This window comes from Podarcis erhardii (assembly GCF_964252035.2).
Source record: "Podarcis erhardii genome assembly, chromosome: 9".
Classification (NCBI taxonomy): domain Eukaryota; kingdom Metazoa; phylum Chordata; class Lepidosauria; order Squamata; family Lacertidae; genus Podarcis; species Podarcis erhardii.
In genome coordinates, this window is record NC_138512.1 from 70,834,082 (window position 1) to 70,850,184 (window position 16,103).

The following is a 16,103-nucleotide window of genomic DNA, read 5'->3' on the forward strand; positions in this document are numbered from 1 at the left end:
TCAAGAAGAACAGAAAGCACAGTGGTTGCGAGATCAGGTTGCAAGATGCGGTAGTGACGTGGGGGTCTAGGGAGGAAGTGGGGGGGGACCCTTAATTGGGAGCACCTTCATTCCTAGGAATGGATTCTTTGTGATCATTAAAATTTCTAACTGGTAAGAGCCTCCTTTCTCTTTGTTCTGCTTATCTACTGCCAAAGCGGAGCGGGGGGAGGAAGCCGAGTCCCTGAAGCCTGACACCACTTTCCCCCTGTAGGCAAAAGATTCTTGCATTGCAGAGGGCTGGACTAGAGGACCTTTGGGTCCCTTCCAACTCTGCAATTCTATGAAATACTGCTTTGGCACCAGTGAGAATTTTGTGCACTGGGATGTCCCTGGTTCAGTTCTCACCTCTGGCTCGAATTCATTTGGTGGTCTGTCAGGGAAGCTTCTGCAGGATGGGGATAATGATGCTAGCCTGTTTTATAGTTCTGTCGCAAGGCTCACCGAGCAAAGGTAGAGACCTTTGAATGCTAAAAATGTGCCATATAAATGCTAGCTCATATTATTATAGCAGCTTCGGTTGATTCGTTATCTGGCTTTTTAATTCATCTTCATGGTGTTAAAACAGTGGTACTATTGATTATAATTATAATAGTGTTAAGTCCATGAGATTGAAAGGGTGAGCAAAATCAGGACACTACAAGACTCGATTTATATTCTGCCTTTCCTACAGCAACCTGAAGGTGGCGTATATCGCTTTGCCCTTCTCCATTTTATCTTCCCAACAGCTCTGCGAGGGAGGTTAGGTAATGGCTGGCCCGAGGTCACGCAGTGAGCTTCGTGGTTGAAGGCACTACACCACACGGGCAGAACTGTGGCTGTATGTCTGGAGGGAATTTTTAAAGGGACATTTGCCCTTTTCCGTGCAGTTTCTGACAGCTGCTGTTCTTGCAGGTGCACCAATATTTTTATCACCCCCACATTTTTACCTATCCGATGATAAGTATGTCCAGGACATTGATGGCATGCATCCGAATCAGGAGGAGCACGAGACATATGTGGACATAAACCCTGTAGGTACCCCGCTCTGCCTTATAGTTGTTACAGTTTGGCTTTCAGGAAGGATCTGTAATAAAAATAAAAATAAAAATAATAAATAAAAATAAAAATAAAAATAAAAATAAAAATTATCTGGGCGGCTTTCAACAAAATATTAAAATACAGTAATGCATCAAACATTAAAAGCTTCCCTAAACAGGGCTGCCTTCAGATGTCTTCTAAAAGTCTGGTGGTTGTTGTTCTCTTTGACATCTGGTGGGAGGGTGTTCCACAGGGCAGGTGCCACCACCGAGAAGGCCCTCTGCCTGGTTCCCTGTAACTTGGCTTCTCACAGTGAGGGAACCGCCAGAAGGCCCTTGGTGCTGAACCTCAGTGTCTAGGCAGAACGATGGGGGTGGAGACGCTTCTTCAGATATACTTGACCGAGGCTGTTTAGGGCTTTAAAGGTCAGCACCGACACTTTGAATTGTGCTGGGAATGTGAGCTCATGGGGGCCCCTTTCCTTCTCCTTTCAGGGGTGCTAGTTTCCTTTCCCACTTCCTGGTTCGCAAGAGCCACAGTTTGCTGTTGGCATCTGAATTGGGCAAACCAATGGCCTGTTACCAATGGTTTGGCTCCAAACCAGAGCTTGAAACGCAACTTATGACTCTGCGGGGAGACAAATGATGCTTCAGAGAAACTGCCGTTTGCCAAATGTGGGTGTTGCCGCTGAATAAGGCTGGGAGAGAATCCTCTATGAGGGCTTGGAGAGCTTTTGTCAGTCACTGTAGACAATGCTGAGATGGATGGGCCAGAAGCTTTATTTGCTGGAAGTCAGTTTCTTCTGATGCTAGGAGCAGGCAACTGCCCATTTATGTTCCGAGGCACCGCACATTTAAGTGAAATCGCGTCTATTAGGAACACCATTGGAAAAGCCTGCAAACACCACAGTCATTCCCGCCAAACCTTCTTCCACAAACTCCAATGCTCCACAGGCCTCAAAGGGCTCATGGGATTGCTAGGCACTATTTTTGAGCCTAAAGCAGAGACATCACCTTGCCAACAAAGGTCCATATAGTTAAAGCTATGGTTTTCCCAGTGTGATGTATGGAAGTGAGAGCGGGACCATAAAGAAGGCTGATCGCCGAAGAATTGATGCTTTTGAATTCTGGTGCTGGAGGAGACTCTTGAGAGTCCCGTGGACTGCAAGAAGATCAAACCTCTCCGTTCTGAAGGAAATCAGCCCTGAGTGCTCACTGGAAAGACAGATCCTGAAGCTGAGGCGCCAATACTATGGCCACCTCATGAGAAGAGAAGACTCCCTGGAAAAGACCCTGATGTTGGGAAAGATGGAGGGCACAAGGAGAAGGGGATGACAGAGGACGAGATGGTTGTACAGTGTTCTCGAAGCTACCAGCATGAGTTTGACCAAACTGCGGGAGGCAGTGGAAGACAGGAGTGCCTGGCATGCTCTGGTCATCCAGGGGGTCACGAAGAGTCGGACACGACTAAACAACAACATTTTTGTGCCGTTTTCGCAGCTCTTTTAGGGCTGTTTTTGCTCCTTTTTGCACCGCTTCCGGGTTTGCAGTTACAAGTGCCTTGAACGCAAATGGAGAGTTGCCTGTATTCAGGATTAACAAATTCAGCAAGCAATTAACATGCATGCGGGTAGCCTCCATAAGCAGCAGGAAGCATTGCTTCTGCTGCAGCCCGTGTGGCATGGCAAGGAAGCAGCATAACTCAGTGGTAGAGCGCATGCTTTGAATGCGAAAGGTCCCAGATTTAACCTCTCAGCATCTCCAGGTTGAGGATGTAAAACCCTGGCGAACCTCTGCCAATCAGTGCAGGTAAGTCTAAGCTAGATAGGTCAATGACTCTTGGGTTGAGCGCTATTCTCTGCTTCGTAGGGATGTCTCCTTTGGGCACCATCTTAGGACTGTTTATGATGATGGCAGAGGCTTAGATGCAAATAAATAAAGTGCGCACACTAATGCATGTCAATAACTAACTTCTAAAATCTTAGTGAGTCACAATTCCTTTATCCCTCAGTTGACAGGAGTGCTGGTCAGAGCAGCCCGGCGACTGCAGATCAATACTTACGTTGAAAAGCTACCAGATTTTATGTAAGTACTCTGTTGGGGTTTTTAAATTTTTAAAAAAATTGAGTATAAGAAAACCATTAAAATGAGTCGTATATAAAGCAGGATAGGAGAAGGGGAACAAAGGACGTTAAATTAAAAGGCGCAGTAGATACCTGAAAAGAAGAATGAGATTTTTAGGATATTTAATTATTTAAACTGTATTGCTTTAGCATGTTGATGTTCCCTGGGAACAGGGATTGAGTACTAAACCGCTCTGGGAATTGTAGCTCTGTGAGAGGGGAGAGGAGTCTCCTAACAGCTGGCAGCATCCTTAACAAACTGCAGTCCCCAGGATTCGTTGGAGGGAAGCAATGACTCTTAAAGGTAAAGGGACCCCTGGCCATTAGGTCCAGTCGTGGCCGACTTTGGGGTTGTGGCGCTCATCTCCCTTTATTGGCCAAGGGAGCCGGCGTACAGCTTCCAGGTCATGTGGCCAGCATGACTAAGCTGCTTCTGGTGAACCAGAGCAGCGCACGGAAACGCTGTTTACCTTCCCGCCGGAGCGGTACCTATTTATCTACTTGCACTTTGATGTGCTTTCGAACTGCTAGGTTGGCAGGAGCAGGGACTGAGCAACGGGAGCTCACCCCATCGCGGGGATTCAAACCGCCAACCTTCTGATCGGCAAGTCCTAGGCTTTGTGGTTTAACCCACAGCACCACCCGCGTCCCTTACAAAGTGACTCTTACAAAGTTGTATAATAGTGTTTCAAAGGTCTGGTGCTGGTTTGGCCAGGGATAAGTGCAAGGGGAGGGGTGACGAGATCTGCCTTTCTGCTGTCTGCGTGCTCCTCTCTTTTCCACCCTCTGACCTTGCTAAGCCACTTCAAGCAGCTTGTGGTATGAGTAGGAAAGAAATTGCATGTGTAGAGAGGTGAGCAGCCTATTGTGGCATCTGGGTAGGGAGAGCTGCCCTGCCAGCAGAGCTTCTGACTAGGCACCTGTGCTGTCCCATTGTGTTGTCAATTTTTAGCCGCACCTCTTGCACTCAGTACAATGGACTGGGCAGACACCGCGTTGGGGGAGCAGAGTTTCCAAAAGCTTTTATCCACTGGGGTTGGGGGTAGTGAAGAGAGCCAGTCTCTGATCTCATAGTACCTGAGAGTGAAGTGGCATTCTATATCGTATGAAACAGTTCTTTAAACTACTTTTTCACCTTCTTTTAGCCAAACAGGCAACATCAGAACCATGTTCCTCCCTGTGTTCTGATCTCATAGTACCTGAGAGTGAAGTGGCATTCTATATCGTATGCAACAGTTCTTTAAACTACTTTTTCACCTTCTTTTAGCCAAACAGGCAACATCAGAACCATGTTCCTCCCTGTGTTCTACGTAAACGAGGTAGGCTTTTTTGCAAAACACCTTCTGCTTCTTTACCGCTAACCCACCGTGTTGTGACAGGTGGAACTTATCTGGGGGGGGGCTATATACTGCAAGGAGAATTGTTGGGGAATAATGTGGATTCTGAAATCTCAGAAGCTAGAGAAGCTGCAGAATAACGTTTACTTGAAGAGGGAGAGAATGCTTTAGTGAAGGGGTTAGCAAACTTTTTCAGCAGGGGGCTGGTCCACTGTCCCTCAGACCTTGTGGGGGGCTGGACCATATTTTTTTTAAAAAAATTAAAATGAACGAATTCCTATGCCCCACAAATAACCCAGAGATGCATTTTTAATAAAAGGACACATTCTACTCATGTAAAAGCAAGCTGATTCCCGAACCATCCGTGGGCCAGATTGAGAAGGCGATTGGGCTGGATCCGGCCCCCTTGCCCTTAGTTTGCCTACCCATGCTTTAGTGCATAGATCATTAGTCTTCCTTGCCTTGATTGCCAAAAACAGAATAAATATGACTTAGTCTACTTGCACGATGTGCGTAGGTTGCGGAATTCAGTGCTCTTTGTGTGGAATTTGCATTGCCTACATGTGGAGCTCTACGAGGGTGGTGGTGGGTTACCAAACTTCCAGGAAGACCTTCCTCTCATGTTATTGTTATGTTACTCAGCATACAATTAGAGAGCAGTGCAGTGCAGGGAAGAACACGGCTGCAAAATTTGAACTCACCTGCAACAGCAAAAATGTATTGGGTGTGGTCCTGAGAAAAGAAGACACTGAAAGGGTTCAGGGTATTAGCTTACAGATTTACCTTAGGCTGCAGGGGCAAATTTACAAGCAGGAGAAGCTTGATGATTATGTAATTAGCATCCCGCTTAATGCCAGGATAGCTTCTAAGCGGATCACAAAACATAAAAACCAATTGCACAACATGGGTGAAATACAGATGGATTAGAAACGCACCGTAATTAAAATAAAAAAATGAAGCAATCTCAATAAAATGTTTATGTCCACGAAAAAAAATGTGCAAGCCTGCACAAATTACAAGGTATTTTACTTGCTACAATTGAATGTGCCTTTCAAGCCGAATTTCTGTCTGGGAGGGATCGGGCAGTGATGCACTTTGGGACTTTCAGTGCAGCCCATCCCATTAACACATTAATGCTGTGATTAAAACAGCAGACTTGGATCGAGGGAATGCCTGCATGAGAAGGTTGCCTTCAAGAGCCGGCGGAATGCCCATGCGGATGAGACCTTTCCTATTTCAGCAGGGAGCTCATTCCACAGCACCAGTTGGAGACACAATCTAAATCAGCCTTCCCCAGTCTGCTTGCCCTCCCGACTTTTTTGACTACATCTCCCATCAGCCCCACTCAGGCAGCATAGCAAGTCCAAAACATCTGGCAGGCAGCGTGTCGACAAAGGCAGATCTGAATCTTATTTGACTAGAGTCGTGTGGATAACAGAATGAATCTCTGTCTCTCTCCTCCCTGCCCCCTTTTGATCCTCCAGAGTGTTGTTCTGGACAAAGCATCCGTGGCAAAACTGAAGACTGTTCTTCTTGAAACTGCGGTGATGACCAGTGTCCCCTATATCATCATGGCACTAGGGATTCTTTTTGGTGCTCTGTTCGTTGCGCTTGTCTGCAAGCCCTTACGGGCGAGGGAGGAGGTAAGGTAGCGGTTGGATCTGACCTTTCCCCTCTGCTTTCTGTACCTCTATTATTTAGTTCATTTTCATAAAAATCAAAACCTTTCCCCTTTTTAAATTTCCTCTTGATTTTGTCTTACTTACTTCATGCAATCACCAGAAAGATTTTGTGTTTTTGTTTTATTCCTTTCTCTGTTGTGTCTTCCTTTTATTTGTTTCTTCCGAAATGCTGGTTCTAGGGCAGCGAAGGTTTAGTAGACACAGAGTAAGCACCTTTCCGCAAACGTTCAGCAGCTGTCTTGAGACACATGGTAAGATCAGCAAAGTCCATACCTCTTTCCTAATCCTCCTTCCTAGCTACAATCCTTATTCGCTAAGGAGAAACGGTTAGCTAGTGAACGCCAAAGTCTTAAGGTCTGTTTCGCACATGTGTGATGACCATCATTCATTGACGGTAATGACTTGCACATATGCATGACTAATTAATTGCCAAAGGTAGTTTTTTTCACATAGCCCAATATCAGCTCAAACTGGGAATGGATGGGTCAGTCAATATATTCACCATCTGTGGCAGTTTGCAACGCCCATCTTGTTCGCTCATTGACCTATAAAAAAAATAATCAGTATGAAAATCACCTTTGTATACACATTTGAATACTTACTTTATCACAAATGTGTATTTTTCGCTCTGCGTGCATGGCATTTTACCCTAAAGCACACATCTTTTGAGTCGAGAACTACAAACACATGCATGTGTGAACCAGCCTTAAGGTCAACACTCCTCGCTTGAAGGTCTTGGCAATCTCACTCCTGCAGCCCAAGCAATGTTGGGACGTTTAGGCTGCAGTTCTTACCCCACTTACTAGGAGTGAGCCCCATTAAATTCAGCAGGGCTTAACTTCTGAGTCGACGTAGTCAGAATGGCACCGTTGCTTGCTTGATTAGTCAAGTCGCCGTGTGAGCATGTGTGTGCTTGCGAGAAAAAGCGAGAGAGGGGGATGCCCTTCTTAAGGTGATGTCCGTTCAGACATTTGTGTGCTTTGGGTCAGGGCCGTAGTTCAGTGGTAGAGTATTTGCCAGGTCCAGTCCCCATCATCTGCAGGTGAAGCTGCCAGTCAGTTCAGACAATCCTGAGTTGGATGAACTGTTGGTCTGACTGCATGAGGCAGCTTCCTGTGTCGCTGTGTTCCCCTATTGAATAAGAAAGCAAGCGTGGTCTTTTCCCCTAAGCTAGAAATACAACTTTCCTCATGCGTGGATTTAATTCACTGACTAAAATTATTCTAGTTCTACTGGCCATTGACCGAAATAAATAATATATAATCCTAATCCTGTAATACCTTAACTAGATTTCTTTAGTCAGGAACAGTCCTAGTTACTGTTTTCTTCTTTTATTTTTGTACACATTTTCTTCCATTCCTCCTTCCCTAATAATAATAATAACAACAATAATAATAATAATTTATTTGTACTCTGCCCAACTGGCTGAGTCTCCCCAGTCACTCTGGGCGGCTTCCAACAAAGTATTAAAATACAGTGGTCTGTTAAACATTAAAAGCTTCCCTAAACAGGACTGCCTTTAGATGTCTTCTAAATGTCAGGTAGTTGTTTATTTCCTTGACATCTGATGGGAGGGCGTTCCACAGGGCGGGCACCACTGCCAAGAAGGCCCTCTGTCTGGTTCCCTGTAACTTGACTTCTCACAGTGAGGGAACCTCCAGAAGGCCCTTGGAGCTGGACCTCAGTGTCCGGGCAGAACAATGGGGGTGGAGACGCTCCTTCAGGTATACTGGGCCGAGGTCGTTTAGGGCTTTAAAGATCAGCACCAACACTTTGAATTGTGCTCAGAAACGTACAGGGAGCCAATGTAGGTCTTTCAGGACTGGTGTTATATGGTCTTGGCGGCCGCCCCCAGTCACCAGTCTAGCTGCCGCATTCTGGATTAGTTGTAGTTTCCGGGTCACCTTCAAAGGTAGCCCCACGTAGAGCGCATTGCAGTAGTCCAAGCGGGAGATTACACGACAACCATGCAAGGCTGATTGGCCCAACGTCTCCTTGCAATCATCATGGGCTAAGTGAGAACGTGAACCCAGGTCTCTCCATTCCAAGCTGGGTACTTTGGAGCCCACCCTAGTTTGAAAGTTGGCAGAGGGATACCAGAGTGTTCCAGGAGTCTTTTCCCCACTCTGCCTGTTGTGTGGGCTTCGTTTCTGAGCAGGTTCTTGCAACCGCAAAAGCAAACCTGCATCTGTGTTGGTGTGTGCCATGCGGCTTTGCTTGGGGTGTCCATCACGGTGGTGGTGGGTTTTGTCCAAAATGAGAGAGAGAAGAAACAAGCAAGGGGTGTTGTTCTGTTGCTGGCCGGACATCGGTTTCTCAGTTGAACCTAGAGGCAGCATTGCCCGGTGGGATGGAGCTGCAACCTCTTCCGCTTCCCGGAAGCGAGAGCGGAAAACAGTGGGGAGGTCAGCACGGTGCAGGTGCACCTGCGGAACCCCTGGGTTGGCTCCACCAGTGCTTTCACAGAAAGCGGAGGTGATTCAGCTTCGCCAGGTAAACCCCTTCTGCCCTGCTTCTCCCTGTCCTTCTTACTCTGCTCCCCCTGGAAGCAATTTTACCTACTGCGCTTATGGGTTAACTAAGAGACTGCATGGACCAGGGGAGGCCAAGTCTTGCGGCCAAGGTGATGGGTTTTGGGGAGTGGGGGGTGGGTATTGCCAGTTGTTTACTTTTATGTAAGAATTTTCAGTATGCAAAATGTATTCAGTTTTTGGGGGGCGGGCGAGCAACAACAGCTGGTTCTTACCATAGGAATGTTGAGGGTACAATTCCCAATTTGTCGATTGGCCGGGGAGGCTGGAAGATTTCCCTAAAAGCCATATACATCATATCCCGACTGTAATTTTCCAAATACAGTGGTACCTCGCAAGACGAATGCTTCGCAAGACGAAAAACGCGCAAGACGAAAGAGTTTTTTGTCTTTTGAGTCGTTCTGCAAGATGAATTTCCCCATGGGCTTGCTTCGCAAGACGAAACGTCTTGCGAGTTCTTGCGAGTTTGTTTCTTTTTTCTTAAAGCTGCTAAGCCGCTAATAGCCGTGCTTCGCAAGACGAAAAAACCGCAAGACAAAGAGACTTGCGGAACGGGTTAATTTCATCTTGCAAGGCACCACTGTATATGTGCTTGTGTGATCTCTTAAGGCATAGACATAACACAGACTTCAACTAGTTTCGTGAAATTCTCTGCCCACCCCACCCCCCAAATTGTAATTCTGCAAGTGGAGCCTGGGGATCTCTTAATACTCAGCACCCACCCTAAACTACAAGTCCCAGAATTCTTTGCGGGAAGCTGTGACAGTTTTACAGGTATAAAACCAAGACACTTCTACAGTGTAAGGGAAGCACATGCTGTATTTGTCAGCCTTGGGTTGCAGGTGTCAGGATAGCACCTTTCAGTTCTGTGTTTGTCTTTCCTACCTGTCTTAATTTCAGGCTTCTGAAGACGAGAGAGCGCCACTCATCCGGACATCGTGATTCAATTTCCCCGGCAACAACAAGAACAACACTTTTCAGAAACGAGCTTAGTGATGACTGAACTATGCAAGCTGCTCTTAACTGCAACCACTACGCTGTACAACAGTCTCGACCGTCTCCCCTGCACACTAATATATGTTAACCTTCTTTTTTGGGTTTTGCGGCATTCAGGAAGGGTTTGCTTTGTGAAAAGTGGACCGCTGTTTGAAGAGTGGAGGTTGCAGTGCTGCCTTTTCTAAAAAGCTGGAACAAAGGCAACTTCCGTTGTCTTCCGAGATTGCAAAAAGCAGTGTTCTACTATCCCTGTGTGGCTATAGACACTTGCACTGGTGTTCTCCCATTGACTCCCATGGGACTGTAGTAGTGTAGGTGTCTGTGGATCGGCCCCTTTCGTTTGCCTTTTTGGCGGGCCATGGGAGTTTATGTCAGCTGCAATGGGTCCGTTTTTATTTATTAGAATCACTAGGTACAATCCTGTCCTTCAGTAACCTGACTTACTGCCAGTCTCTCTGACATACTAGGCATTTTAGTTTCCTCCTTGTGTCCATTTTCACATTGCACAGCTGGGAATGTTTTGTCGGTCTAGCTAGCTCATGATCTTGATCCTACGATACAAAGGGAGATCTCCAGCCTTCATCACATTTTTCACGGGTATGGCTGCAAAACTAACAGCCCACTGTTGTACCATACTGCTCTGCATCCATTGGATCGATTTTGGGATGGTTCCCCATGAATGCATACCTGTGAAAGTGACCTGCAGCTGGTTTAGCAGCGCCACTTGGGAGTCACAGATACCTGGTCCAGTGGGCTGTTTTAAAAATGTGTCCAGTTCAGCACCTGTCTTTTAGGTGAATTGGTGTCTCCTCCCACCACCCGCCATGCAAATGTTTTCTAAAAGCTGGTCTGTGGATAGAAAATGTTCCCCGAGAGCCGGCTCTCAAGTATTTGATAAGGAACACTAAGGGAGTGCATTTGAATCAGCACACCTGTAAAGATCACTGATTGCTCTTTTTCCATGGGCTGCCTAAAATTGGCAAAGACGCACCCCTCTTGCATTCTCTGTGAGGTCTCCCTACAGACCAAACTAAGCCCTTGACATGCTACCTCGAAGGGGCTAGGAAATGCCAACGCTGTCCTTTTGCCCTCGGCTCTGCCAGCTAGAGCCTCCATTACTGCAAAAATGCTGAAAGTGCAGGCAGGTAGAAGCAACCATCGACAGCATCCTTGCTGGCGGCAGCCAACCTTACACTGCCCCCGACCCAGAAAAACCCCAGGCATTTTGGGGTGGGCAGGGAGAGCTGCCTTAGCTGGATCAGCTATTGGCAATGGACCTGATCTCTCTCGCCAAGCCAGCCTAGAGTTGGTGTAAGAACAACTCGCAGCTTTTATTGCCATCCTGTTCTGCGGTGGCAGGAGGGCTCTGTATGCAGTGGTGGTTTTGCTGCTTGATTCAGCCCCGCTGCTCCCAGCCTGGAGTTGCAATTGCTTCCCTAGTTTCTTTAGACATAATCTCCGAATAAGCCAGTTTCTCAGATCTAGTAGCATGCAGCGTTTTACGAGACCTCTCAGTAAGAGGCATCTAGCTGTGCCAACCCTCCCTTCCTATCTGCTTATCTATTTGAGCTTCTCCGAGCGTAAAAAGGCACAAGCTCATATTGTGAGGTCTGGAAGAGGAAAGGGCCGCGTCGCCTAATGGGGAGTTTATGGCACCTGAATCGGAAGTCTAGGGAAAAAGAGCTGCAATGTTGTCTTGCACAGGTGTGCATACAGGAGAAGAAGGGAAGAGTTGGATCGCAAGCTACCTTCGCTGGAGAGAAGGTAGCTCCAACCACTAGGTCAAACCAGTCTACGTTACTTAATGACCAGCTAAGCCTCTCCTAGAGGCCCAGCTCATACTTAGATAGGTATAGCAAGCAACATAACCTACAAGTGTTCTGTACACTTTTTCTTCCTTATGTAATCTGCATTGCTTCTGGCATTACCTGAAATCTCATTCTGCCTGCTGACCAAATGCCCCATTATATATTTAAAGATCCCTTATTGAGTCTTCAAAGTAACATGGTATAACTATCTCCCCCACATCCAAACGCCCCATTATTGAGTTGATTGCATTTCCCCCTCCCATTGGAAAAGCAATTATTACCTGAAGCTGCAGTAAGAAGGCAGTTCCCCATCTATTTTTGGAGTGGTTGTCAGGACACACAACTTTGTGTCATTCATAGTGTTCACTAAGAACAGTTATTCGTTTATTTTGGGTTGTGCTGGTGCGGGAACCACAGAATATGTTGCTGGAATTCCTTTTCTGGAGCAGCCGAAAGACCCATCTGGTCCACTGTTCCATTTCCAGCAGTGGTTTCACCAGTGGCCTTCTAGATGTTGTCCAACTCCTGATTTCATTAAAGACCTCAAGTCTATGTAGGAGAAAAAGATGATTCTCACATTACTAGAACCTGAGCGTCATCTAATGGAGGGAAGCTGCCCCGTGATTGGCCAAAGGAGGCTGCAGGCATTGCAGATTGATGTGCATCCTTAATTGTTTCCTTGGAAGCTTGTGCAAATTATTTCCCGTGGTACATTTACAAAATTATAGCATGAACATTTACACTTCCAGCAATTGGCACACAGCATTGCTTAAAATAACTGGAAGGCAGCAGGGAGGCTGCTTGTATATATTTCTGAGGGTACAAAGGAGCAAAGGATAACTTAGAACCATGAATAGTATTAGTATAGTATTATTTCTGATAGATGCACCTCTAGGTCATTGGCTCAGATCACCTTTCAGTGTTCATTTATACTTTAAAAGGAATTCCAAGTTCTTGAAATTGCCCCTTTGATGCTGCCTCTCAGTCTTAGTATTATGGGGTTGAGTAGTGTTTAGGGCCTCTTAACAGTTCAAAGCCTCCTAGGCTGCTTAAGTTATGTTATGTGGGTGTTGGGAAAGATGGCACTCCAGGTTTTGCTTCACTACGACTCAACGTGATCCCAGATTATTAGCCATGCTGGCTGGGACTCATGGGAGTTGGAGTCCAACAACTTTTCTGCAAGGCCACGGTCTCTCCTCCCTTGTTTATAGTGTCTGGTCAAGGCAGGGAGATTGTGCACAGTACTATCACGAGTGGCTAAAGCGAGGGCTGTGCAATGTTTATAAAACACCGAGCAGCCCTCATAAAAGGTTGCCTGTCCTGTGTCCCTAAATTTAGACAGAACCATGTATACAACAGGATGGGCCAGCTGCTTGCTGTGAACGACTGAGTGAGTGCAAAGTTAGCGAAAGAGCAAAACTGAAAGTTCCAGGGTCCTTTCCTATTTTTGGTTTGAGGGGTGGCGATGGTGACATTTGTGGGCACTTTTATTTTTCTAGTTGTAGTGGAGACCGTTTGCTTCCCTGTTAAATAGTTCTGCTGCAAGAAATGTCCCAACAGTCTCCTGAAGCTGTGGACAAGGAGCTCCTAGGGGACTTTGGGATTTCCTGGAGCATAAATTCTCTTGTGGGCTGCGCTGACATAACTAATGGTTTGTAAGTGCTTATTTAAATTGCTCGGAGAGCTTCAGGTACAGAATATTTATAAGACTGGTGTAAGCCAGGAAGCCTGTATTAGGCCCATATATGATGTGGACCTAAGCTTGAGAGAGTTTTCCCGAGGCCACAATAGTTGATGACGAGTTTCTCTTAACCATGGCACTGTAGAAGCAGTAAAAGAGCCTACTATCAGATCTCTCTTCAATAATACTTCTCCATATTTAAAACATGTTTAGTGGTGCAGCCAGAAAATCTATAGGGACATGTCACAGTTGACAGCTTTTTAATGCAAAAAGAGAGAAATCTAGTCTCAGGAGACAAACTATGGAAAAGATTCAGCTCTTATTTGGGGTAATTCTTTGTAGGTCAATCATGGTAGTTTCTCCAAAGCAAAAAGAATGCCCTTTTTTTTTGGTGGGGGGTATCTAACACTGACTCTTTACACTCAGCCCTGTTAGTAATGAACAAAGTGGACTGTTGTCATGTCAATGAACTGTTGTCATGTTAATGTGGAATATCACATTAAATGGCTTTTTTGTTTCATTGCCTTTTCTCCTTATTCTTGTAACTTGCATTTCTGAATATTTTTCTCCTAAGGAACATCTGTTTAGTTAGTGAATCTCCCTCTATGTAAAAAATAAAATAAAATCCCAACTAGGCCTGTTCTAGTTCTACTGCTTCTGAGAGAGGACAGTAGGAAATCCTGTCCATTTATATGGGTGGGCCAGGTGAGCAGATACATTCTTACTTGCCAGTTGTCCAGGTGACAAATGCTAAGACAAGCACTGCTGGACCAGATGACTGTGGCAAGTCCATAAGCAGGAATGAATGCAGCCACACTCTGCCCATGGGTGATTCCCACAACTGGGATTCAGAGACATGCTGCCTCGGACAGTGGAGGATAGAACATCTAGTAGTTACTGATGAGAGCCTTATCCTCCATGAATTTGTCTAATTCTCTCTTAAAATTATCAAAATGGATTGCCATTGTTGCCTCTTGTAGGAGCAAATGCCATAGTTTAACAACTATGCACCAGAGGTGAATTTGGGGCAGCAACGACCATTTCCATCACTCTGGGCACAGAGCCTAGGAGTGTTGTAAGGTATCGCAATGAAGATGTACTCCACTAAGCAGAACAGAAAGCAGGGGAACTGAATTTTGGCCACAGGCCATTGAAATCGGAGAGACCAAAGTCTGCCCCTGTATGCAATGTGCTTTCTAGCTGTCCCAGAGTTCTGGGTAGTCATTTCTCATTAGTATGGCCTAAAACATACTTTCTGCAGTTTCCCTTGCCCCTGAAAAGGATCTTGGCATTACGGCTAGATTAAACACAAAAAAGCTAAAGCAAAAGACCACAAAATCACTGAAATCATGAGGTACAGTGGTACCTCGGGTTACATATGCTTCAGGTTACAGACGCTTCAGGTTACAGACTCCGCTAACCCAGACATAGTACCTTGGGTTAAGAACTTTGCTTCAGGATGAGAACAGAAATCATGCTCCAGCGGCAGTGGGAGGTCCCATTAGCTAAAGTGGTGCTTCAGGTTAAGAACGGACCTCCAGGATGAATTAAGAATGAACCCAAGGTACCACTGTATAGCCATGCAGCAGCAGTAGAAAATACATTTTCAATACTTAGTGCGCCTCACCCCTCCTGGACAAAGAGGCATGTGTGTTTACCTGCCAATGAAAGGAAAACAGAATTTTGGCTAGATGCACCTGAGAGGGGGGAGTCAGTTGGAGGTGTGCAGCTGCTAGACAAAGCCCTCCCAGTGATCCCTGCACCTCATTTGCAATATTCTCAAGCGTGTCCTTTGCAAACCTTTCTGCTAAGCATGCACCGCAGCAGATTCCAGGAGAACACAATGGTTGCGTAATTAAACATGTGATAAACGGGACTAACAGGTGACAAACAGGACCGGATGACGCGGGACTAAACTGGCCAAGGCCTGAAACACACATCCTAAATCCCCTCACTGAGTCATAGGTTGCAGTTCCTTTCATCATCATCATCATTTTTAATTTGCATAAAATCTATCTTACAATACTCAAGGCAGTTTACAAGCTGAAGAAAGAAAGAATGTACATTTTATAACAATCTAATGCCATACAAAAAGGGGATAATAAAACATAACTTTAAAATAGGCAACCTACATCAAAAAGTAACATTCAACTATCATTAGGTAAGGTAAAGGTCCCCCTGCCCATATGGGCCAGTCTTGACAGACTCTAGGGTTGTGCGCTCATCTCACTCTAGAGGCCGGGAGCCAGCGCTGTCCGCAGACACTTCCGGGTCACGTGGCCAGCGTGACGAAGCTGCTTTAGCGAACCGGCACCAGAGCAGCACACGGAAACGCCATTTACCTTCCCGCTATAAAGAGGTACCTATTTATCTACTTGCACTTAAGGGTGCTTTCGAACTGCTAGGTGGGCAGGAGCTGGGACCGAAGACGGGAGCTCACCCCGCCGCGGGGATTTGAACCGCCGACCTTCTGATCGGCAAGTCCTAGGCACTGAGGTTTTACCCACAGCGCCACCCGCATCCCACTCAACAATCATTAGAATAGTATTAAATAATAATAACATATGAAAGTTAAACAGAAATCCACTCAACAGTTACAATAAATAATTTCTAAACTATAATCAATAAAACAACGGCAAGCCACAGTACATAGAATAATACAATACAAATTGAGAAGCAGAGACTACAGGGTGGGGCAAGGCAGGTGGGAAAAGGCCTTGTTTGATGGAGTCTCTCCCCTCACAGGTTTTCAGGAACAGATCCCTTATGAGGACTCCTAGGGTCGGAGTCGGAATAGGGTTTGAACCTATTGCACACCGTATCCCGCATCATTAGGTGTGAGGATCACCAAAGCAGGTTGCCATACAGTGGTGCCTCGCAAGACGAA

General features: G+C 46.0%; 1 protein-coding gene across 2 annotated transcripts in view; it reads left to right on the forward strand.

Moving 5' to 3' along the window:
- Window positions 1-10,941, forward strand: part of SCARB2 (scavenger receptor class B member 2) — a 34,704-nt gene extending 23,763 nt beyond the window's left edge. Inside the window, exons 8-13 of one of the 2 annotated variants that reach the window (XM_081877001.1) lie at window positions 934-1,052; window positions 3,070-3,143; window positions 4,449-4,500; window positions 6,003-6,161; window positions 6,380-6,451; window positions 9,632-10,941. In XM_081877001.1, coding sequence (XP_081733127.1) covers window positions 934-1,052; window positions 3,070-3,143; window positions 4,449-4,500; window positions 6,003-6,161; window positions 6,380-6,409 — 434 coding nt within the window. In that variant the 3' untranslated portion in view covers window positions 6,410-6,451; window positions 9,632-10,941. The remainder of the gene's footprint in view (window positions 1-933; window positions 1,053-3,069; window positions 3,144-4,448; window positions 4,501-6,002; window positions 6,162-6,379; window positions 6,452-9,631) is intronic. The other variant, XM_081877000.1, reaches the window with a different exon arrangement.
- Window positions 10,942-16,103: the final 5,162 nt, after the last annotated feature.